Source organism: Cotesia glomerata, linkage group LG4 (genome assembly GCF_020080835.1).
Source record: "Cotesia glomerata isolate CgM1 linkage group LG4, MPM_Cglom_v2.3, whole genome shotgun sequence".
Taxonomy (NCBI): Eukaryota; Metazoa; Arthropoda; class Insecta; order Hymenoptera; family Braconidae; genus Cotesia; species Cotesia glomerata.
In genome coordinates, this window is record NC_058161.1 from 23,826,209 (window position 1) to 23,851,963 (window position 25,755).

General features: G+C 36.4%; 1 protein-coding gene across 1 annotated transcript; it reads left to right on the forward strand.

The window, feature by feature from the left end:
• Positions 1-415: 415 nt before the first annotated feature.
• LOC123263122 (heparan-alpha-glucosaminide N-acetyltransferase) lies at positions 416-25,027 on the forward strand. The gene is made up of 8 exons (XM_044725656.1): positions 416-879; positions 937-1,067; positions 1,130-1,239; positions 1,658-1,817; positions 1,875-2,369; positions 2,751-3,095; positions 3,169-3,281; positions 24,794-25,027. Exons 1-8 carry the CDS (start codon positions 772-774, stop codon positions 24,973-24,975), a joined length of 1,644 nt encoding a protein of 547 aa, XP_044581591.1. The 5' UTR covers positions 416-771; the 3' UTR covers positions 24,976-25,027.
• The last annotated feature ends 728 nt before the right edge of the window (positions 25,028-25,755 follow it).

The window sequence follows — 25,755 nt, forward strand, 5'->3', positions numbered from 1 at the left end:
TCTTAAGAATTTGTTTTTTTTTTCATGGATGTGGAAAAAAGCTCAATCCCTTCGCCGTCAAAATTTTGGTTCCATCAGTTCCAAATGTTCCTGGGTCCTTAAGGTAATTTTTATGATGCAATTATACTGTAAATTTGTTATTTTTTAATGGATTTAAGAACGATAAATTTTGACGATGGTTAAAATTTGGTTCCATCAGTTCCTAAGGAGTGGCGCCATCTGACATCAAAATAAAAAAACTTTTTTACAAATTAGGAATGTTTTATGCTTTCTATAGCTTATTATACAATTATATAATTTTTTCAAAACTTTATTCTTCAATCAAGAATCTTTTCTAATAAAAAAGAAAGTTTTCGATGATTAATTAGAATGAATCCTCATAAAAAAATTTTCTGAGCATAATGTCAAAATAAAAAATGACTCTCATAGTAATAAATTCTAAATTACCAGCAATTCTACCCATAAATATTCCTCGATAACGTCGTTAATTTCTAGAAAAAAATTTGATTACGCTGAATAATGTCGACAATTAACCCAATAATTCAATAATAATCACTAAATAATACCACCTCACAGGATGACTTTCACACTTTTTATTGAGACGTTTTAATAGATCCACATGCCAGTGACTTTCTACCTCAATCGCAAGGTATTTTATCAGTCGCTTACTAAGTGTGTCATGAACATGTCGAGTGTTTATTCCGATAAAATATTTTTCCTGTAAATAACAAATTATTTAAAATACTAGAAAAAAAAAAAATTATTAAAAAAATGGAAGTAGACGGGTGTGACCGTGAACTTGAACTAGACCAGGCGTGTGTAACCTTCAATGTTGGAAATAATTATTCTCTCTATTCTCTGACCTCCGACTGCAATTTGGTGAGTAACTTTTGATAATCAATTCATTATATTTTTTTTAATAAAAAATTTTTCTAGTGTCCCTTCACTAAATTAACCCAGCTGGTAGAATCAAACACAAGTTTCGTCTTCAACAGCTTTAAAACCTGGAACTGGAGATTTTTTAACGGAACAGATTTAGATGACGTTCTTGGAACCGATAAAACAGAGTGAGTATTTTTAAAATTCCTGACAAATTTTTAATTTCAACTTATAATTATCCACTTTTAAGGGGCTTGGTGTGCGAATTAAGACCTGACTTGGGTCAATTTGGAGTGTATGAAGTCTTTCTGGAAAAATGCGAGCTCGAAATTATAAAACGACCGTCCAATCCTTACACACGTGAGTCAAAATTCGCTAAAAACCCATTTTACAACATTTTACAACGATAGAATCCTTCTGCACCCGTATTCTAGCTTGGAACAACTCCTGCGCATGCGCAGTAGCTTAGAACAGATTTTGCGGATGTGCAAGAATGGTTCCAAACAAATAGGGCTGCGCAGTTGCTTAAAACAGGTTCTGCACACGCATAATAATAGTTATGAGAGAAATTTATGCTGCACAGAAGTTTGGAACAAATTTTGGACATGCATAGAAACGGTCTGAGCGATTACAGCTGCGCAGTAATAGTTCTTGATATATTTCGAGCTAACAAAAAATATCTTTAACATTTTTAACTTAATTGTTCACATTCAACCGCAAAAAATCTTTTTTTAAATTACTATGACCTTACTATTGACTTACTTTTCGAAATTTCCAGCTCTCTTCATCATCTGTGGAGTTTTGGTACTATCACTGATGATAATCGCCCTTCTAAAGACATCTGTGACTTATTATCTGTCCAAGAAACGCTCGGCCATCAGCGATGAGCCTCCTAAGCCCCTCACCAGACGAATCCAGTCCATTGACAGCTTTCGAGGGTAAGTTCCAAGTTCCAGCCCAGCCTTTTGCACAACTATCTGTTGTCTTGCTTTCAGATTGAGCATAGTGATGATGATTTTTGTCAATAACGGCGCTGGAGGATACCCAGAACTTGGCCACGCGACCTGGAACGGGCTCTTAGTAGCCGACCTAATTTTCCCCTGCTTCATCTGGATCATGGGGGTCTGCATACCCTTGTCGCTCTCATCATCCCTGTCTCGAGACGTTCATCGGGTTAAACTGGTCCTGGGTATCTTGAAGCGAAGCTTCCTGCTGTTCCTTATCGGTGTGAGCTTAAACACTCTCGGAACCGACGCTGACCTGGCCGAAATCAGAATCTTCGGAGTCCTGCAGCGGTTCGGAGTCGCATACTTGGTGGTCGGGTTGGTTTATACTTTGATGAGCCGCAGGCGAGACTTGACGTTCAAGCGAGGAATCTTTCAGTTCTTTATTGATTTTATTCTGCTGATTCCTCAGTGGATTATTTACATCACGCTTCTTGTGGTTTACTTTGGAATTATCTTTCATCTAGATGTTCCTGGATGTCCAAGGTAAGTTTTAACCTTCTTTGTTCTAATCTGGAACTTCTATGTTTCGACCTGCAACTTCATTGTTCCAATATGGAACTTCATTGTTCCAATGTGGAACTATATTATACTGATATGGAACTTCATTGTTCCAATGTGGAACTATATTGTTCCAATATGGAACTATATTGTTCCAACATGGAACTTCTATGTTCCAATATGGAACTTCGGTGATCCAATGTGGAACAATATTGTTCCAATATGGAATTTCCATATTCCAATATGGAACTTTTATGTTCCAATATGGAACTTTTATGTTCCAATATGGAACTTTTATGTTCCAATATGGAACTTTTATGTTCCAACCTGAAATTTCACTGCTTTAACCTGTTCCAATTGATCCAGGGGTTACTTCGGACCTGGCGGCCTTCACGACAACCAAAAGTTCCAGAACTGTACAGGTGGCGCTCTAGGGCTTCTCGATAAAAAGATTCTAACCCCGAAACATCTTTACCAGTCCCCCGCCATCAATGACGTTTACCAATCTGGGCCGTTTGATCCCGAGGGCCTCATTGGCTGCCTGCCGACCATTTTGCAAACGTTCCTCGGCGTTCAAGCTGGAAAAATTCTTCGAGTTTATAAAGATTGGCGATCGCGAGTGGCAAGATGGATGACTTTAGCACTAATTTACGCTGTTATTGGCTCAGTTTTGCATTTTAACAACATTATTCCGGTCAACAAGAACTTATGGTAACATTTTATTAATAATTAACGATATTAATACATAAGAAAGACATAAATTAAAAAATTTAATCATTTTTAGGTCTATTTCATTCGTATTAGTGACGACAAGCTTTGCTCTGACAGTTTTCAGCATTTTTTACATATTAATTGACGTAATTAAACTTTGGGATGGATCTCCATTCCGAGTTCCTGGTAATTGTAGTATTTGATGTTGTTATTTATCAAAATAAGTACTGTAAAGTCTAAAAATGACATTGTATATATCGTAAAATAGTGGCCGCTTTCTTTGGAAAAAAAATTTTTGGCGCATGCGCACAACGCACATGCGCATATAGTTTATGCGGGAAAATTTAAAAACTAAAATAATTTTTTTTGCTCGACGGGCAGAAAGCGTCAACTTTCAGCCCGCTGCGCTAAACGAAGTTACGGAAGCCGGGTTGGCTCATTGGTGACTGGTAGACTAGTGGCACCGCACACGGGCACTTCCAACATGTGCACGCGTGCACATGTGTCCGTGTGCGGGATAAATGCAGATTTTTACCTTATCTCGAAACGGTCATTGAGCTACGTATACTTTTCATCTCTGTCTTTTAATTGTCAAATTCTGTGAGCAGCGTTACTTTATGCATTAAGGTTAGGCGTAGCTGAAGTTTTGTTTATAGCGAAATAAGAAAGTAATAAAAGAATTTCAAAGTAAAAATTAGAAATGAGTTTCGTTAAAATTAAAAATGAAAATTTTACCGTAAAATTACCTGTGATGAACCTAAAAGGGGGGATGAAAATACGGCCGAAAACGGGTGCTCTGGCTTGCGTAAGCCATGCCTACTTTGGAGACTTTATTAAGGCCATTCTCTAAGGGGGGCCCCCCACTTTTTAAAGAATATGTGGCGCCGCCTGGCGGCCGAAATAGGTACTAAAAAAAGTTTGAATTTTCGAGAGATTAAAATTCAAATGAAACAGGTATAAATAATGTAATTGTTTATTTTTATGCTTCCGTATGAATTAGAAAAATTTATATTACAATTTAAAACATGTTTTACACCGGAAAACATCATAAATATGAATTAAAAATATAACGTTCTTATTGACTGTGAAATGTCATTTTCCGTGTTTCACGCCAATAATTAATTGTAAAATAATTAGGGAATAAGGTGTAAAAAATTAAACGTAATTCATATTATAAAAGCATAGAGAATAAGTAAAAAATAACTTACAAGCATAAATTCTTCATATGTAGCCAAAATATCGTAAAAAAGTTTTCACAACACAGTTTGACGTTTGTAAACAACCGACATATTGTGTTTACAAAGCGAACGTGAAACACATGAACGTTGTCGCGGGAAAATTAAATAGCAACTTCACACTATTGCAAGAGAATAAAATAAATCATAGAATTCATGTAAAATTTCTAAGTGTAAGTGTGCAGGAAATTTTTTATCATAAAATGAGGAGTGTCTGGATCGACTCAAAATGGCCTGAAACGAATAAATAACTTAACTCTCAGGAGTACTTTTTTATTTTGGTCAACGCCTGCGCTGGGTCAGCTGATAGAAAATTTTCTAAGTGTGGGTGTGCGGGGAATTTTTTATCATCAAATAAGGAGCGTCTGAATCGACTCAAAATGACCTGAAACGGATAAATAACTTGACTCTCAGGAGTACTTTTTTTTTTGGTCAACGCCTGCGCTGGGTCAGCTGATAGGAAATTTCTAAGTGTGTTTGTGCGGGGAAGTTTTTATCATCAAATAAGGAGCGTCTGAATCGACTCAAAATGATCTGAAACGGATAAATAACTTGACTCTCAGGAGTACTTTTTTTTTTGGTCAACGCCTGCGCCGGGTAAGTTAGTGAACAATTTTCTAAGTGTGGGTGCGCGGGGAATTTTTTTATCATCAAATAAGGAGCGTCTGAATCGACTCAAAATGACCTGAAACGGATAAATAACTTCACTCTCAGGAGTACTTTTTTTTTTGTCAACGCCTGCGCTGGGTCAGCTGATAGAAAATTTTTAAGTGTGGGTGTGCGGGGAATTTTTATCATCAAATAAGGAGCGTCTGAATCGACTCACAATGACCTGAAACGGATAAATAACTTGAGAATGGAAATAATTGCTTGCAATTGAGTCAATCGTTTGATGATACATTTTCATTTAAATTATTTCTTTTTATTCTCTCACTACATCTAGTATTATTTTCTTTATATCTGTTTTTAATTTCATTCTATTACAATTCTTCAACATTTACAATCAAATTTGTAGTTTATACAGATTTTGCTCGCTTTTCGATCGATGGACGGGCAGTTAAAGTGCAGCAACTTTTAAGATCGATCTTCTTAACGTGGGATGTTAGCGGTGATGGGTTCACTCAACGACATTGTGGGTACGGTCTAGAAAAAACGTTCCGAAGAAATGATTATAAATCTATGTTTAAATTTTTTCTGCCCTCCGGCCGGAAAGTGGCAACTTTCTGGCCGCTGCGCTAAACAAAATTGCCACATTCCGGCTACGTCGAGCAGAAAAATAGTATACACACCTTGGCCAGTAAATAAGAAAGCCTCAAATCACATGTTTGTCAACCTCGGCTTCGCCTCGGTCAACAATTACATGTGATCTGAGACTTTTCTTATTTTACTGGCCTAGGTATGTAATATACTATTTCCGCATCCGTTTGCCTGATAGTTTGTATTTTTTAATTTTAGATGCCAACTTTACACAATACAAACTATCAGTTTCCAGGGCGTACCAATCGAGGAGGTGGATGTCGGATTATGAAAAAAATTTACTGCAACGTGTTTGTTTTTCTAAATAATAAATTTTTAAAAACGTCTGAATTTACTTTTTTTTCTTATGCTTCTTAACAAATTATTATTGTTGAATTAAATTTTTACAAATTAATTTACGCCCCAAAAATATTTATTATGATCTACTGTTACAAAAAATGAGATGCGTACTTACCTTGGAAAAGGATCTGTTTTAAAATCAATGTTAATTACAATTCATTCACAATATTAATTGCAAACTTAAGACTGACTGTAACATACTCATGTTTTCAGTCGCAAATTAATGCAGACTATATATACTCGCGGTATCAGTCGCAAAATTAATGCTGACTAAAATACACATGTATTATCAGTCGCAAATGAATGCTGACCATTTATACTCGCGGTATCAGTCGCAAAATTAATGCTGACTAGAGTACACATGAACTATCAATCGCAAACTTAATGTTGACTGCAATATACTCATGATATCAGTCACAAATATACGTTGAGGATTATACGTTCTTTTCGACACAATTACCACATTTTTAACAGGTATACAAACGTTTATCTTTATTCAAAATTCAATTGAAGGTCATCATGATCTTGTTAAATCTATGACCCATTGATAGTTTATATATTTTTATTGAAGAATATCTGTTGAATTTCTATTATCTTCATCATATATATATTCAAAGAAATCGTTGACTAATTCTTCAAATGATGAACTTTCGCCGAGACCATAATCATCGAGTAAGCAATCGTCATCGTAATCATCATCATTATCATTGTCAATGTTGATGGTATCATTGTCGTTGACAGTTGTACTACTATTCACATCACCTGATTCATCAGGTTTATTTTGATCGTTATTGTTGTTTTTACAGTTTTCAGTATTTGGTTCAGTTGTACGCTGACGAACGATAGGAGATAAAGAAAACCATTGCTGTATTCTTTTATCACCGTAAAAAAACTGTTGCAATGGCTCATTAACTTGATCATAAACTTTTGGAAGTTCCTGAGTTTTTTCTGTTTCTTCACTTTGTTTGTCAGAACCTTTGGATTTATAAATTAACTTTGGATGCAATAGTTCTGGTACTAAGTACTTCCAATAAAATTCATATAAACGAGGATACATTTTTGTTTTCCAAAAATTTTCATCGTATTGTATTGTTAAATTGTGTGAAGCTTTAGGTGTCCAGATTGATAAAATACACCATTTTCTCTTAGTGATATGTAATTGGCCTTGAATTTGATAGTAGTAACGACTACTTGTCCTAAGCTTATACGGGTCATTATTTTCAAAATGTTCTTTCGAATAAGCGCCGCCTTTTTTTATAGCTTCCAGAGGCTCTGTATCTCTCAACGTGTAGGGACATTTGGTTTCTACTATTCCATCTTTGCCAACTAATCCGTCTGGCGAAGCTCCGAATCCTGGAATAGTATCATCAATGAATAGGCCACAAGGTTCTATTAATATGTCTTCATTCTCCTCAAGTCTATCGAGGGCATTTGCTTCATTATTTCGGCCGTACAACAAAGCTGGATGCATGGTATTATGTGATGGATATAAAATTTTTTTTACCACATCATTTTTAGTTTTATCAGTTTGTGATTTACATGCATCCTTGAAATTTGACGCAGTTAATAGTAAACGACGAGTTTTATGCCATAACTCCGACTTTGCTTGATCTACAGTATTACGTTCTATCGGAACGCGTTCGTTTATTAACTGTGTCAATTTTTTTTTGTGACTTTTCAATAATTTTTCGTATTGTTCAGGAGTAATTACAATACCAGCGCTTGGCCCATAATAGCAATCTTGTCCGGTATACTTATTTTTGTGATATCGTCTTCGATATCCTTTTTCATGATATTGACGCTTATTATACTCGACTTTTTTTTTCCTTCTTTCTTCTAATGTCAATATCCTTTGAGGAATATCTTTTTCCCAAACTTTGTATATATCTTTCATAGCAGTTTTACTGTTGAATTGTATAACTGCGTATGCTACTCGTATACTGTATCCACCTAATTTGCAAGGATCAGTCCGTTTACCTCCAATTTTTGAAGCAATAACATTATTTATGCATTCTGCTGGGTTATTACTTCCGTTCATTAATACATCTTTCGGAAGAGCTATACATCTATTATAATGTGCAAATATAATATTCCAAATCTTCAATTCTGATAATTTCACAACACTGTTGGTCTCTGGTTTTTTATCACAGTAATATTGGTGACAATTTTGATGTTGACCAAAAGCGTGATACGGAATATTTTCTAAGTCTTCTTGCATACGTTTAATTTTACTTTCATAGCTGTCATTCGTGGAATTCAAATAACGAGATGCTGCTCGTATAGCTTTTGAAGATATTACTCCAGCATCAGTAATAGCTTCTTTTAGACTGACTTCGTTCTTTAATTGACTCATTTTCAAAAGACCTAGAAGATTTTTTGCTAAACGACGAAGCAGGTGATTCACACACTATTTTTTCGACAGTAATATTATACAGACCATAAACATTAAAATCAATGAGTAATTGGTATACACTACTGTCACCATCACTTATTAATGTTTTATATATTAATCCATACTTTTCATAACTAGTCTGAAATAATTCTAATAAAATAGATGATTCTATTTTTGTTGAAGGGAGGCTGGCAGCAAAGTTAAGCCAACAAAGATGATAATCTTGTTTTCCAAATTGGCACTGTGAACATCTTTTATTAGCTACTCCACAATCAAGAACTTTATTCGTAAATTTATCAATAACAACTGCTGCTCCGGAAGAAGAATTATACAATCCCGATTCATAAACTCTCTTTGGATAAGTGCCATCTGTAATTGTAGATGTAAAAGGAATACCATCTTTAGTAACACGGCCTTCAGCTTTTGCTCTTTCAACAGATTCTTTTGCTGCATCAGACATCGACTTTAATGCTGTCTTAATGATATATTCACCAACAACTGTTTCTGCCACAGAGTATGAATTAGCATTGTGACATGGTAAATCTGCAGCAGTCAATAAGCTTTCCAACTGATAGAAACCAATTCCGCTACTTATACAACCTAATACGATACTATCATTAGTACTGGCAATATTATTTGCTTCAGGTTCACTCAGAACTGTAAATTCGTAGCCACACGCAGAACATTCGTACAACAAAGTACATTGTAAACCATTCATAATTGGTCCAATGTAATTTGGTTTACATTCTAAGCTACGACAGCAATTATTGAACGAATTTAGGCGATGCTCGTAGAAACATGTATTTACTTCCGTGTTTACATATTTGTTATGTAAAATCAGTTTTGTATGCTTGTCACTCACAAGCGAACTACGTAACCGAATTCCTCGCCTTTTTTTCTTCTTTTTTGATTTTTTGGGACTATTTGATGATGAAGCTCTTTTATTATTTAAAGTAGACGGGTTTTTAGGAGGCGGATCTTGATGTGATAAATGCTTCATTGATTCAGAAGTTTTGTTAGTCATAAATGATGCAAATATATCAAATGTTTGATTTAGAAGACAATCAGACATTTGATTTTCTTTGCCATTCACGTTAAAAGAAGTCACTTTAATTGTTGATATAGCGTATGCATTCATACGCATATTTTCAACGTCACTAACGCCATTTTCATTGACAATATACATATTATTGAGTAACATCATATGTAATTGCTCTAGGTCTTCAAAACAGCAAACACATGATTTGCCATTAGAACTGGTTACACGGCCCACTTCATCTCTACTGTGTGAATCAAACAGGTAATAAAATTCTTCGTGTGAAATAATGGAGACTGTTAGATTATTCATAGTTAATATAGCTCCAATATTCTTTCCTACCAATATTTCAAGCCTTTGTTGTAACGGCTGAAAATCTGCATCTTCTGAAACGCTGAAACATTTACCATAAAATGTATCTTCTATCATAAAATTTATAGTAAAAGATGGATCAATTGAAACTTCAGTATGCAGTTCCGATCCTTCTAGATAATCTTTATCATTAGCTCCACATACAACAGGAGCATTGGGACGCATACGCATACTAATCTCGTAAAGATTATTTCCGATCTCGAGGATACGGTCAATATGATCTGATTTCCAAGTTTTTATAGGTAAGAACGTTGCCATCACTACGGCAGAAGCAGCCATCGCAGTGCACTGTTTACCAGCTGAATTATTGAATTTTTTATCGGCTTGATTTATATTGCCTCGAATAATATCATAAGGTTTGATTTTTGAAAAATCTGACTGAGTTTCTGTCGAAGATTTTTGATTATCATTTATGTTTTCATGATCAGCTACAGTACAAGAGGAAAACATAAATTCGAGATTGGATTTATAATCATTAACATTTTCAATTGAATCAGATAAATATTCATTTATGTCATTATTTGCATCCTCTTCACAAATGTCTTCGAAATCTGTCTTTGGATCTTTGATGGAATCATTTGATGGTTTATTTGAAAGATTTTCATCCGTAGAAGAGGAAAAAGTTGAAGTATAATTTTGTTTATTTAAATCAATTCCTTCACCATTTTCACTTGAACTTTTTGGCAGTAAGAAATGTGAATAAAAATTTTTCTTCAAAGCATTTACTACTTTCAAAGAATTCATATTACATGAATAACCATCAACAATAAATTTAGTGACTCTTATCATAGAAAAAGAGTACGAATTATTCATGTCAGGATTGGTTAACTCCGGAGAAATGTAATAATTATCTGTTATCCAATTGATTAGAGTTGGTATATTAGTGAAGATATTTAATCGAGGAAAACAAGTTATACCATTTTTATTACGACCTTCTGGGTCAAATAAGTAATATTTCTCAAATCTAGAAAGAATCGCGACTGAGCGTCGATTTATATTCAAAATTGCTGCTTTTTGATTACAGCAAATATTCAAAATAATTTTTGAAAAAGATAAGTACTGTTCGCCACAAATAATTTGTAAAATATTTTCTCCGCAAGTTTCCTGCACTATTTCAAAAGTTGCCATACATTGCGCGGCTATTTCAATAGTTTTAATCAGCTCAAATGGTTTTAAAAACCTTTCTTTGAGACCAATATTCGAATTTTTACTAAGGCTTAAGAAGCTTTCAAGATAAAGTTTTTTGCCTATTTGTGTAATATTATCAATCACGTATGGCGACCACAAATTAATAGGAATAAAGGTTGATAAAACAATAGCTGTAGCAGACAAGGCTGTACTTTTCATACTGGTTAATGTATCTTCCGATTTTTCAGTATGAAAATTTGGAATCTTATTTTCAGCTTTGATATCGCAATCTTCTTCTATTATTGTTTCACCAACATCAGCATTTTGATTTATTGTTGGGTTATTAAGGTATTCATCATGACTCTGTTCGTTATCTTCAGCAACATTACAAGATGAAGTGAGTAATGAAGATAAAGAAGAAACACTTGATTGCACATCAACATTGTGATCTTCATTACTTGATGAATAAATTTGTGGAGATACCGGTGAAAAAGAAACATTTGACAAATCTATAATTTCCTTACCTTCTTCGTCTATACTCTCAGTCGATTGTTTCTTCATACGGTTGTTGGTCAATCTAAGAAATACAAAGGAATCGCGAATCAAGATTTTGTTCACGTGATTGAACAAACGCAATTTCTATGACTAAAAAATTAGGAAAACAGTTGACCTAAAGGCCATCCGTGCAACTTCCCGCTAAGCGCTTGAATGTTATCTAACGCGTCATTTTTAAGCTTATCGACACACACACACACACACACACACACACACACACACACACACACACACACACACACACACACACACACACACACACACACACACACACACATACAGACATGGTGACAACCTCGCGAGGACAGTCAGGGAAGCTTCTTGTGACCTTCAAACGTCGAGATCCGATGAAAACTCGATTTTTGCAAAACGGGGTGAATACAATAACTTCTCGATTTTTTAAAATCTTTGATTTTTTTAGCGGGAAGTTAAAAATAAGAAAAAGTTCTACATGAAGGATTATAATGATGACAACATCATAAAAAAAAAAAAAAAACTTTTGTAGTGGGAAGTTTGAAAGTTTTGCAGTCCAAAAATTTTTAAAAATTGCGTTATGAAGACTGAAGTACAAAAGTTAAATATCTATATAATTTACTAAATAAAAATTTGATTTTTGTATTATTTTGAGCTCTCTAAGCTCGAAAATAAAACTGGTCGATGCTTATAAGCTCTTCGAGGTCAAAAGTCTAACAGAAGTTTGATGAAACCGTATTTTTTAAATGTTCAAGCTACCATAAACTTTAGAATGAGTCAACCGATATCCACGCGGTTGGCAGCAATCACTGTATTTTTTTAAGTCCTATAAACATTGTGTGAACACAAATTAATCGGATATGAAATTTTGGATTTTTTCTTAAAAAATCAATTTTTTCGAATTTTTTTCGTCAACGATATCTCACGAACGAATTAACTGATTTTGATGCCGTTTGCGGCGATCGACGTGGTATTTCATGGTTAACAAAATAATTTTTTACACAAAAATCGATCCGACATGAATTTTACGAGTTATTTGAAAAAATACACTTTTTTGCCATTTTTTCGCTTTTTTCGTCAACGATATCTCGCGAACGAATCAACCGATTCTGATGCAGTTTGCGGCGATCGACGCAGTATTTTAAGTTTAACAAAATAATCAATTACACAAAAATCGATCTGACTTGAATTTTACGAGTTATTTGAAAAAATAAACTTTTTTGCCATTTTTTTGCTTTTTTCGTCAAGGATATCTCGCGAACCAATCAACCGATTATGATGCAATTTGCGGCGATCGACGCAGTATTTCAAGGTTAACAAAATAATCCATTACACAAAAATCGATCCGACATGAATTTTACGAGTTATTTGAAATAATACACTTTTTTGCCGTTTTTTTTATTTTTTTCGTCAACGATATCTCACGAACGAATCAACCGATTTTGACTGGCCCGACGGCAATCGACGTGATTTTCGATCTTAAGAGCTGATTAGTTTTGGAATTGATCGATACAGCCGTTTAAAAGTTATTCCAAAAAAACCACTTTTGAAAAAAATTTTTTTCTCAGTTTTATTGATATTTCTTGGAATCTACCGGTCCGAATCGGTTCTAGTCTACAGGAAATCTAAGTTCAGTGAAGCTCTTTCGAATGCAACCAGTTTCAATTAAATCGGTTGAGCCAATCAAAAGTTATAAGAGCTTTACATCCACACACACACACACACACACACACACACACACACACACACACACACACACACACACACACACACACACACACCTCGTATCGGGTTTGCTGGGTCCCGCATCGGGCGCCTCCCCAGGTGGCGGATAGGGGAATACTCGGCATACCTGCGCGCCAGATACGTCGGGTACCGAGGAAATAAAATACTCGGGGCGGACCAAAACCTAGCAAAAGATGATATGGAATGTCAGAAGTATTTCAAACATCGTCTACGGTGCAGAGGAGGGATACCTCAGTACCGGCGAGGGAAGGCGTACAAACGGGCCTGAACTCGTCGTTATCAAGCGACCGTTTGAACAGCGGAGTGGACCCCATGGCTCTGCCGTCTAGCAATGCTAGCAATGCTACAGGGAGGACAGAAACAGCTCAGATGGAAGTAGACGCACAGCAAACAGGCGCTCCTCCAAAAAGTGGAAGACCTGTTGCTCCCGTCAACACTAACACATATCGAGGGAGGATCAACTCTCTACCGACTGTCACCGGCCAACAATCGCCAATGGAACGGCTCGGTAGCAAGATCGAAGAGTTGACTGAGTTCATAAAGGACAAGAGAAATCTTCATCATGAACTCAGAAAACTAGTAGCGTCCATTGCCACGGCATATAAGTTGGCCAACAAACCAGCATCGATGTCGGCGACAACCACGCAAACATCTCCGGAGACGACCACAAAACCACAAGCGTTTTTGGTCACTCCTGAGAGAACACAGCACGGAAAAGAGAACGAAAAGAAGAGGCCGCTGTCTACGCCCAGCCCTTCTTCTGAAACGGACAAGCCAGCACAGAAAAAGACAGCCCGGGATAATACCTGGATAAAGGTGACTCGGCAAAAGAACAAAGAAGGAAAGAGAACAGGAGCCAGGGGCAAAAACTACTGAAGCCCAAAACCAGCTAAGTGAGGGCGGCTCAAGAAAACCGAGAAGGAAAAAGACAAGAACAAAGGCTGTGCTTGTCCAACCAGCTGAAGGGCGAACATACGCCGATCTCCTCAAGGAAATCAAGGCCAAGGTTAGCCCAACAGAGACTGGAGTAGACATAAGGTCTATTAAAAGGACGAGGCACGGAGGCGTTCTCCTCGAAATGGCTCGAAAGACCGAGGACAGCAAGGCTTTCACCGATGCAGTAAAGTCAGCCACTGCAAACATCGGCACTGTCAAGACGCTAACACCAACAACAACGATCGAGATCCTTGACCTCGATGAAATCTCTACCGAGAGCGAAGTCCGTGAAGCACTAAAACGTGAATTCAATGACAGCCTAGAGATCAAACGGGTGAATTTGACAAAACCCACACCACGAGGTAATCGAGCAGCCTTCTGCGAGATCGACGAAGCTAAATGCGACTAAGGCCCTCAACAAGGCCCGTATAAAGATCGGCTGGGTAAACTGTCGTATACGCCAAGTTGCGAAAGTAACCCGCTGCTTTAAATGTCTCGGGTTCAGACACCACACACAACAGTGTGCGGGACCAGATAGAAGCATGTGCTGCTACAAATGTGGCGGAAAAATCATAAGGCCCTAAACTGCACTGAGAAGCCAAGCTGCTTCCTTTGCACTCCGGACAAAGATGCCAAAGACGGTCTATGCCATATTCCTGGTACCGGAGCTTGCAAGGCATTCCGCACAGCACTAGCAGAAGCCACGAAAGGTCAAAAATGACACGCATACTACAAGGCAACCTGAATAGGTGCGCCTTAGCGCAAAACCTGCTGCGCCAACGTGTCTTCGAAGACAAGATTGACGTCTGCTTTATCTGCGAGCAATACCTGAACATCGAAGGCAAAACATGGTTCACAGACAAAACTGGTACGGCAGCAATTTGGATTGTAAACACAAAGAACGTTACTGCCAACAACAGCGGAAGTGGAGCAGGTTTTGTCTGGATTCAAACCCCCACAACCTACTTCATGAGCGTCTATCTCTCACCGAACGAAGGGATTAGTGTGTTCCGACAGAAACTGGCAAGTATAGAAGATGCGATTACTAAGTTCGACGGCGAAGTCATCGTAGCCGGAGACTTCAACGCTAAATCGGCCGAGTGGGGTGCTGCTTTCTCTGACACCAGAGGCAACGAGGTCGCCGACGTCGCGGCTAAGCTCGACCTCATAGTGCTGAATACCGGGAGCACCACGACCTTTAGAAGACCAGGATACCAGGAATCCATCCTCGACATTTCGTTGGCGACTCCAAGGACGGCCAACATGATCGAAGACTGGACTGTATCCGAAGAATACAGCGGCAGTGATCACCAATTCGTGACATTCAAAGTTGGACTGGAACTTGCCCCGGTTTCACAACGCGACTTTTCTAAGCGGAAGTGGAATGTCAGGAGGAAGGCTTGATTCGGAGGCACTGCGAGCTTCACTTGCAAGAAGCTGGACTATTCTTCCGAACAATCCGACTCCAGATACCGGCAGCGAGACGGAAAAGGCAGTGCTAAACACGATGAAGGAGATTGCTGCCGCATGTGACGCTTCTATGCCGCGGCTGAAAAATCGGAGTTTCCACAGGCCGGCGTATTGGTGGTCACCAGACATAGCAGAACTCCGGAAAAAATGCCACCAACTACGTCGGCTAGCAACGAGAGCTGCGAAACGCTCTCCCAATCAAGACCTACATTCGCGCGAGTATAAGCAGGCTAAAAGAACTTAAACCGTGCAATCAAAGCAAGCAAAGCGAAACTGTGGCAAGAGATCTGTAACGACCTTGATAAAGACATCTGGGGTAAAGCCTACCAAATTGTTACCAAACGACTTGGAAAGGCTTCACCAGAAGCGCCGAAACCACCTGCCTTAATGAGCAGCATCGTAGCGGAGTTGTTCCCCAAACACTAACCAAGGGAAAGAAGACAGTATGTGAAAAACAATGTAACTTTTTTCACAACCAAGGAGTTACAGGATGCAGCGAAGAGCCTCAAGACAGGAAAGGCACCAGGTCCTGATGGCATCCCAGCATTAGTGATCAAGACTGTAGCCCTGGAACACCCAGACATACTCCTGAACACCTACAACGCATGCTTGGCAACTGGCACGTTTCCCGCGGTCTGGAAGCGGCAGAGATTAGTTCTGCTAGATAAAGGCAAAGGTGGCCCTGTAACACCTTCGTCGTTCAGACCACTTTGCATGCTGGACATTGCTGGGAAATTGCTCGAAAGAGCTTATACAGGGAAGACTACGAAACGACATCGATCGTGCTGGAGGCTTTCCGCAAACCAACACGGCTTCCGGAAAGGACGGTCAACAATCGGCGCAATTCAAAAGTGGGAGGAACAGCGAGAGAAGCATGGACTGGTAGCCTCAAAGCCCGCAAGGTGTGTCTTGTCCTCACACTAGACATAAAAAACGCCTTTAACAGCGCAAATTGGGGAGATATTTTGGACGCCCTGGAGCACAAATTTGAAGTGGAGCCAGAGAATCTGGCACTAGTCGACAACTACCTGGATGAAAGAAAGCTAATAGCAGAAACCACGGAAGGCCCACAAAGAATACGCCATAACGGCTGGCGTGCCGCAAGGCTCAATAATGGTGCCTGATCTATGGAACGCGGACTACGACGAGCTTCTTGAAATCCCGTTGCCAAAGCAGGTGGAACTAACGGGCTTTGCAGACGACGTCGCAGCCACGATAATAGTAAACAGCGTAGAGGAGGCCGAACTATTAGTTCGGGAAACCATTGATGCCGTCGAGACTTGGCTCGATAAACACCACCTGAAACTCGCCAAGCACAAAACCGAGATGGTTGTTCTGACTCGTCAAAAATGGTTCCCAAAACCATTCGCTGTGGACATGGGAGGAACAACATTAACGTCAACAAGGGCCCTGCGCTATCTGTGGTGAACGATAGACGAGAAACTGTCTTTCCGCGAACACCTCGATATTGCATGCCAGAAGGCCAGCAAGACGGTGTCTGGCCTAGCAAGAATTATGACGAACACTACGGGACCAAGAACCAAAAAGAGGAGAGTCCTGCTTGAGGTAGTCCACTCTGTACTGCTTTACGGAGCGGAGATATGGGCTCACATCCTGAAGCAGAAGACATACCGGCGTAAAATGGCAGCGGTGCAGCGGCGGGGTGCTCTCAGAGTAGCCTGTGCCTACCGTACGGTTTCCGAAACTGCTTTATTGGTCATAGCGGTAGCCGCACCTATCGACTTACTTGCGTTCAACAGGCTGAAACTCCATGACGCTAAAAGGAAGGATGGGGCTACAGGACACGCCGATGTGCAAATACTGCCCGGACAAAATCGACGACGCCGAACACACTTTCTTCAAGTGTGTACGGTGGAAGGACTACAGAAGCAGCACAGAAGAAATTATAGGCACCACGCTTTCTCCGGAAAGCTCAGTAACCTATATGCTTAAAACAGAAGATAACTGGTCAGCTGTCGCAGCCTACGCGCAGCGCGTTCTAAAAACGAAAACCACAGAAAGGGATCTGTAACCAGTAATCAAGAAGTAGGCGTCGCAAGACGCAGCACGGACTGGATTGAAGTAATGCTAACGCGGTTCCGATCCAGTCTTCCCTGTAACGTCTATAGGGAAAGAAGAGAGGAGGATGTTTAGTCGGTATTGTTGTCAATAATATTGACTTCCGAGTCCGACATAACCAGGACAGACATCTCGTCCTGGTATACGTAAATGTATTTTATCTCCTCTATAAAAAAAAAAAAAAAAAAAACACACACACACACACACACACACATACATACATACATACATACATACATACAGACATACAGACACCATCGCGGGAAGGGTCAGGGAAGATTTTTAAGGCCTCAAAACGTCGAGATCTGTTGAAAACTCGATTTTTGCAAAACGGGGTAAAAACAATAACTTACCGATGTTTCGAAAATCTTCGATTTTCTTAGCGGGAAGTTAAAAATGTATAAAATATGTAACCGTACGTGTTAATTAATTTTATGTTACTGTAATAAATAATAACATTTGATTTTAAAGCGACCTTGAATAAAGTAAATACACAACTAAAGTAAATACACAAATACAGATGTATCTTACCGTATCAAGACAGATTATAAAAATTTTTTAAGGGAAGTCATAAAATAACGTATCAGAAAGACTATAATTTACAATTTACAATAATATATAAATATACGTACATTTTCATCCTTTTTTTAGTACTGCGCTTACGGTAGGGCTGTCGATTTTTTGCATATGATAACTTTACTTTTTTGTCATCCATGGTCAATTTTTATTTAATAAATATAAAAAAATTAATAATAATAGGTTTGAAATATTACTAACGTAATATCAAATTGAATTATCACAATAATAATAATGATGATATCAATAACAAATAAACAAATGAAAGAAAAAGTAAATAAAATATAGGTTTCGAATTTATTACATGAGCAGTCGGTAAAGATATATAAATATAACTATATTAATAACAAATTTATTATTTCAAAATCTACAATTTGTACGTACAAATAGAAGTGAATTTACATGAAAATTTGCAACTGTTAAGTTAACTATAGAATTTTAAAAAAGTGAATATCGAAAATTTTTTACTGGTGTCATAGTAACAAAAAATAATAAACAGTAAAGTTTGAAAAAGTGTTAAAGGATAAAGGAGATTAAAATTAAAATAAGTGTCTATGAGTGATAATTTATATTTAATTTAATTAATTTAATTCCTATAATTGAGTGATATTTAATTATTTAGCATGTCAAACGATATTTATAATTTTAATGAGGAAGATTTACTGATGTCAACGGATGAAGAGGATTTTTTGTTGGGCGATACGGAGCAAGAAAATGGTAATTAGATAATATATAAATTTCTCTATTAAAATACGTCTCAATCTTTTTCTTAAACTAATTTACTTAAAAGTCTGTATAAATATAAAATGAAAATCTCTGTCAATTTGTCATGATGTATCAAAATATTATTAATATTATGTGTGCCAGTGCAACTTAAAATTAATGTTACATAATTTTTGTTTAAAGGCATCTACGAGGAAAGTAAAATTCAGGCTTCACTCAGAACCAACAACCGCGAACCAATCCGGCTACCCGTCAAGAGATTGAAGAAGCTTTAAACAAACATTTGCAGAATCAGCAAAATTTGAAGAACCTGAGGATTTCATCCGTTGAAAACATCAATCTGCGCAATCATGGCAATAATTTTGGCGATACTAGTTCTTCAAGTAATGCTCAGGACATTGACAGTCCAGTGGACCTCAGTAAAGTCAATAGTTCAAGCAATAACTCTGGCGAAATAACTGAAGTTCATAATACACCTGAATTCGGCGCTCAAGACACCTTTCATAGTTTCAACATTTCAGCTAACCCTCACGGCTTCGGCGTTCCAAGCAACTCTCACGGCTTCAGCGGTTCAAGCTACTCTCACGGCTTCGGCGTTCCAAGCAACTCTCACGGTTTCGGCGTTTCAAGCAACCCTTACGGCTTCGGCGTTTCAGGGGACTCTTACAGTTTTGGCGTTCTACCTAACCCTCACGGTTTCGGCGTTCCAAGCAACCTTTATGGTTTCAGCGTTCCAGGCAACCCTCATAGTTTCAGCGTTCCAAGCAACCTTTATGGTTTCGGTCCAGGCCACTCACCTGGTTTCACTGCTCCAACCAATAATTATGACAGTGTAAGGGGCGCTGTAAACTCTCAAAGTGTTGTTAGCGGAACAGACAACCCACCTAGTTTCACTGCTCCAAACAATAATTATGACAGCGTAAATGGCGCTGGCAGTCTCCAAACTTATTGACGGACCAGGAGATTCTGATAGTACCCCTACTTTAACAAATAATTCTACCAACATAAGGGGCGCAGTCAACTCACAGAGTATTGTTAGCGGACCAAGCAACTCACCCGGTGTCACTGCTCCAAGCAGTAACTCTGGCGGCATAAATGGCGCTGGGAGTTTCCCAACTGTTGACGGATCAGGAAATTCTGTCAGTACCCCTGTTTCCAGCAATAATTCTAACAGCGTAAGAGGCGCTGTAAGCTCGCAGAGTTATAGTGGACCTGAACACCCACCTGGTTTCACAGCTCGAGGTAGTAACTCTAAAGTTACAATAGTACATGACAATTACTTCTATACATATTTACTCGTAAAAATAGAATAATTAATAATAGAAGAAAATAAAAATTACAGGGGAACAAACCGGTAAAACGGGGAAAGAATTCCGGCCGACAAAAAGGTTCGGAATAGAATATACCAACTTTATCAAAATTTTGACAAAAACACTAAAAATTTACAACCGACTGTCAATTACAACTCCGGTGGTGGGAACTTTTACTTTTATAATACAAAATAAATTTGATTTCTAATTAATTCTAAATTTGTTTGTAATGTTCACTATGTTGTTGAAATATATAAAAAATTAACTTATATATTATTAAACATTATTTTATTATTGTATTATTATTTTTGCGAGAGGAACATTCCATATTAGACTCTAGCAAGGAATCATCGGATGGCGCATGTTTAAGGTCCAGGTTCAATATCTTGCCTTACTTCATTTCCTGGGTTTGGTTTTTGTTCAGTCGTGAATACTTCTTCTTTATTTGTTGCAATGTCATTTTTACGAAAATATTGTCCATCTTCTACGAAGGGTAAGTTTCTCTGCTGACTATAACACTTCCTAATCATCAAACCCCTTGGATTTCTGAGAGTGACCGATAAATGTATAAACTTGAGCATTTTGCTTTAGTTTGTTACGTATTTCTTCTGATTTATTTATCTGGTTCAAGCCATTTCGAGTGGATCCAAACACTCCTCGTTTGATGATAAAAACTTCCCCGCACAAACACACTTAGAAATTTCCTATCAGCTGACCCAGCGCAGGCGTTTAGCAAAAGAAAGAAGTACTCCTGAAAGTCGTTATTTATCCGTTTCAGGTCATTTTGAGTCGATTCAGATGCTCCTTATTTGATGATAAAAAAATTCCCCGCGCACACACACTTAGAAAATTGTTCACTAACTTACCCGGCGCAGGCGTTGACCAAAAAAAAAAGTACTCCTGAGAGTCAAGTTATTTATCCGTTTCAGGTCATTTTGAGTCGATTCAGACGCTCCTTATTTGATGATAAAAAATTCCCCGCACACCCACACTTAGAAAATTTTCTATCAGCTGACCCAGCGCAGGCGTTGACCAAAATAAAAAAGTACTCCTGAGAGTTAAGTTTTTTATTCGTTTCAGGCCATTTTGAGTCGATCCAGACACTCCTCATTTTATGATAAAAAATTTCCTGCACACTTACACTTAGAAATTTTACATGAATTCTATGATTTATTTTATTCTCTTGCAATAGTGTGAAGTTGCTATTTAATTTTCCCGCGACAACGTTCATGTGTTTCACGTTCGCTTTGTAAACACAATATGTCGGTTGTTTACAAACGTCAAACTGTGTTGTGAAAACTTTTTTACGATATTTTGGCTACATATGAAGAATTTATGCTTGTAAGTTATTTTTTACTTATTCTCTATGCTTTTATAATATGAATTACGTTTAATTTTTTACACCTTATTCCCTAATTATTTTACAATTAATTATTGGCGTGAAACACGGAAAATGACATTTCACAGTCAATAAGAACGTTATATTTTTAATTCATATTTATGATGTTTTCCGGTGTAAAACATGTTTTAAATTGTAATATAAATTTTTCTAATTCATACGGAAGCATAAAAATAAACAATTACATTATTTATACCTGTTTCATTTGAATTTTAATCTCTCGAAAATTCAAACTTTTTTTAGTACCTATTTCGGCCGCCAGGCGGCGCCACATATTCTTTAAAAAGTGGGGGGCCCCCCTTAGAGAATGGCCTTAATAAAAACTATTTTATGATATTAATTATAAAATTTAAGAGATAAAAAAATTCAGCGGCTTACTGGATAGATCTATCGATAGATGAACAATAAACCGTCTAAAAAAAATTTTTATCACAATTTCTCAATTAGTTATGCAATAGTTAGTTAAAAATTTTATTCTGCTTGAACATGAACATTGCAAGTGTGATTATTGTTAAACTATAAATTTGAGATTTTTTTCCTCTTTTGGAGTAATTCTTGGAAGGCTTCAGAATAAATCCCTGTTGGAAAAATGAAAAAATTTTTATTTTCCAGTTTTTTATTAATAACTTTCGTTGTTGCAAAATTAAAAACTTAGATTAATCATCGAAAAAATTGGAATTTCAATCCTTCAAAGAAAAATTGTTTTTTAAAAAAATTTTTTTAATTACTTGAAAACGCATTTGTTAATTAACAATTATTTTCACCCACTTCCAATTAATATTAAAGAACTATTTTTTTTTAAGATTATTTATATGAAAGATTAAAATTGCATAAAAAATTTTTAAATTATCTTATAAACAACGCATTTGTTTATAACAATTTATTAAATAATGAGATAAAAATTTATAAAAATTATTTTTATACAGCTTCTGGTAATATAGAAACGGATCATCTATACTAATATTATAAAGAGGAAAGATTTGATTGTTTGTTTGTTTGTATCGAATAGGCTCCGAAACTACTGAACCGATTTGAAAAATTCTTTCACTGTTGGGAAGCTACACTATCCCCTGGTGACATAGGCTATATAACATCATAATTAATGTTGAAATTTTTGTTAAATAGCCGTGCGAAGGCGGGGCGGACTGCTAGTTTATAATATTTTGAAAAAAAATTTTTTTCGATTATTAATCTAAGTTTTTAATTTTGCACCGAAAATTATTGATGAAAAACTGAAAAATAAAAATTTTTTAATTTTTTTAACGGGGATCTATTCTGAAGGCTTCCAAGAATTGCTCCAAAAGAGGAAAAAAATCTCAAATTTAGTTTTACAATTATCACACTTGCAATGTTCATGTTCAATCAGAAAAAATGATTAATTAACTATTGCATAACTAATTAAAAAATTGTGATAAAAATTTTTTTCAGACGGATTATTGTTCATCTATCGATAGATCTATCCAGTAAGCCGCTGAATTTTTTTATTTCTTTTTTTTTAGAAAAACTTTTTTCTTAGAAAAATTTCTCTTCTTTTGGAATTTTTTTTTTAAATTGGAAAAATCTTCATTAGTTTTTAAGATATTTCTAGAAAAATAAACCCCCTTTTTTTTTTTAGTTAATTGTGGATAGTTTTTAGTTAGTTTTAATAGTTTTTAGTTAGTTTTTTTTTTTTTTTTTTTTTTTTTAAATAATTTACTATTTTTTCCGAAGATCGGTGTTTTTACTAATTAAAGAGTTCTATATTTCAAAGCCATTATCCCCGATCCAAATTGATGTTAGACTAATTTTAAATTTTACATTAAATTTTTATTTATTAAATTTATTTTCACCACTTTTATTGTTGGTATGAGTACTCAATACCATCTTTGGGTGTATATATCTAATAATTAAAAATTTGTTATTTTTAATTAAGATTAAGCAAAGAAGTTAATTTTTTACTCAGTGAAACCTTTTTCGGTCACCGAAAAAATAATAACTCAGAAAATGCTCAGACCAGGAATCGAACCTGGATCTTTTGGTGTCGCGCCAACTGCTCTACCCTTAAGCAGTAATAATTAATAACTTTTGAAATTTTTGCAAGCGGAACTTCATTTTTTTCAAAAATCTTTTAGATACCATTCCAAATCGAATGACACCTGAGTCATAATTTTCGGAGCCTGCTGAATAAAGTTGACCAAAAAGGCACTTGTTGACTAGACTATAAAAAAATTTACTTGACTCAAGAGCCAAACTCCTGAACCAAGAATTCCATTTTGAAGAAAATGATTTTCTCGAGTCAAGAGAATAAATTCTTGACTCAAGAAAATTTTCTTAAACAAAGAATAATTTCTTAGCTCAAGAATTTATTCTCTTGACTCAAGAAAATCATTTTCTTCAAAATGGAATTCTTGGTTCAAGAGTTTGGCTCTTGGGTCAAGTCAATTTTTTTTATCAGTGTATTGGTCGTTTGGAAAAGTTTCATTTTTCCCAATGATTAAGTTAAACATTTCAGGTAATAAAAATTTTCATTTATAATTAAGAATTTTTTATGAAAATATTTTTAGTTGGTCATGATTTTAAGGATTTTGAATTTTCGCGCTAAAATTGTATGCGCAGGACGCATAGTGCAAAAAAATTGAGCTATAATAAAAAAAAAATTTTTTAGTTTTTAAATTTTCCCGCATAAACTGTATGCGCAGAACCTTTGCGCATGTGCGTTCTGCGCATGCGCCAAAATTTTTTTTTTTGCTCGACGGGCAGAAAGCGTCAACTTTCGGCCCGCTGCGCTAAACAAAGTTGCCGCTTCCTGCCTTCGTCGAGCAAAAAAATAGTATACACTCCACGGGAAGTAAATAAGAAAGCCTTAGATCACATGTTTGTTGACCTCGGCTTCGTCTCGGCCAACAATTACATGTGATCTGAGACATTTCTTACTTTACTTCCCTAGGTGTGTAATATACTATTTCCAAAGAAAGCGGCCAGTATTATGCAGGTTAAATTAGATAGGAACATTTCTTGCGCATGTGCAGTACGCCGGAATAACTCCTACGCATACGCAGTAGGTCGGAATAATTTCTGCACATGCGCAAGAATGGTTCCGGAGGGTCTAACCTGCGCAAAGCATATTTTTATAGTATCTTCTTACTAAAGAGGATATTGTTGAGGTTTTTGAGGTTAATTTTTAAAATTTAAGGTATGAACGCCCTAGTTATGTACATCGGACATCACATTTGCTACCAGATATTCCCGTTTCATTGGAAGTACGGGAACATGAACTACCATGGCTGGAGAACAATAACTGCAATGTGGGATACCGGACTGTGGGTCGTCGTCGCTTATACTTTACATTATAAAAAAATATATATAACTTTGTGATTATTCTGAGGTATTTTGTTGGGTAATAAAGAAATATTAATTTTTTTTTGATCAATTTATTTTTCATTAATATTAAGATGAAAGGTTGTGCCATACATCTAGAGTCACCGATATCTTTTTCTTAAAACTCCTGACTCAGAAATTTTTTAGAGCCGTATGAGTATGCTATTTGAAAAGCTGAGAAAATTTCCTAAAAAATGATACCTTACACGACTTGATACCTCTCAGGTCGATTTTTTGATTAATTGATTAATAAAATATTAATCAATTAATTTTCCATTAATTATTAACTTAAAATATTAATGTGGGTAGTCATTTTACTCGGGCTGACGATCTCTGGGTCGCACTCTGCGTAGAATTTTAAATTTCTCAAATTTTTTAAACCTTACTTCGGAGCTCAAAGATCAAAATCATTGAAAAGTTAATTTTGCTTTTTTATTTCCAAATTTACAGTGTTAGATTTTACATAATTCACGGTTTTTAAAATACCGTAAATTTTCGGTATTAATGCGTTTACCATCAATTTATCGTTATAATTCCGAAATAATACGGTATTTCTGTGGTTATAATGGCCAATTTTCTTTTACTATAGTTATAAAACATTTCTACCGTACTTTTGCTGCAAAGTTCAGGAATAATAGTTCGTGGGTATATCCTCAGATCCGGGAAAGACTTTAAAAACAACCACACATTGGTTCATCTCTTCAACTCCTTGGTCAAACCGATCCTTGAATACGGATCAATAGTATGGTCTCCTGCTACGAATATAATGATAAGTAA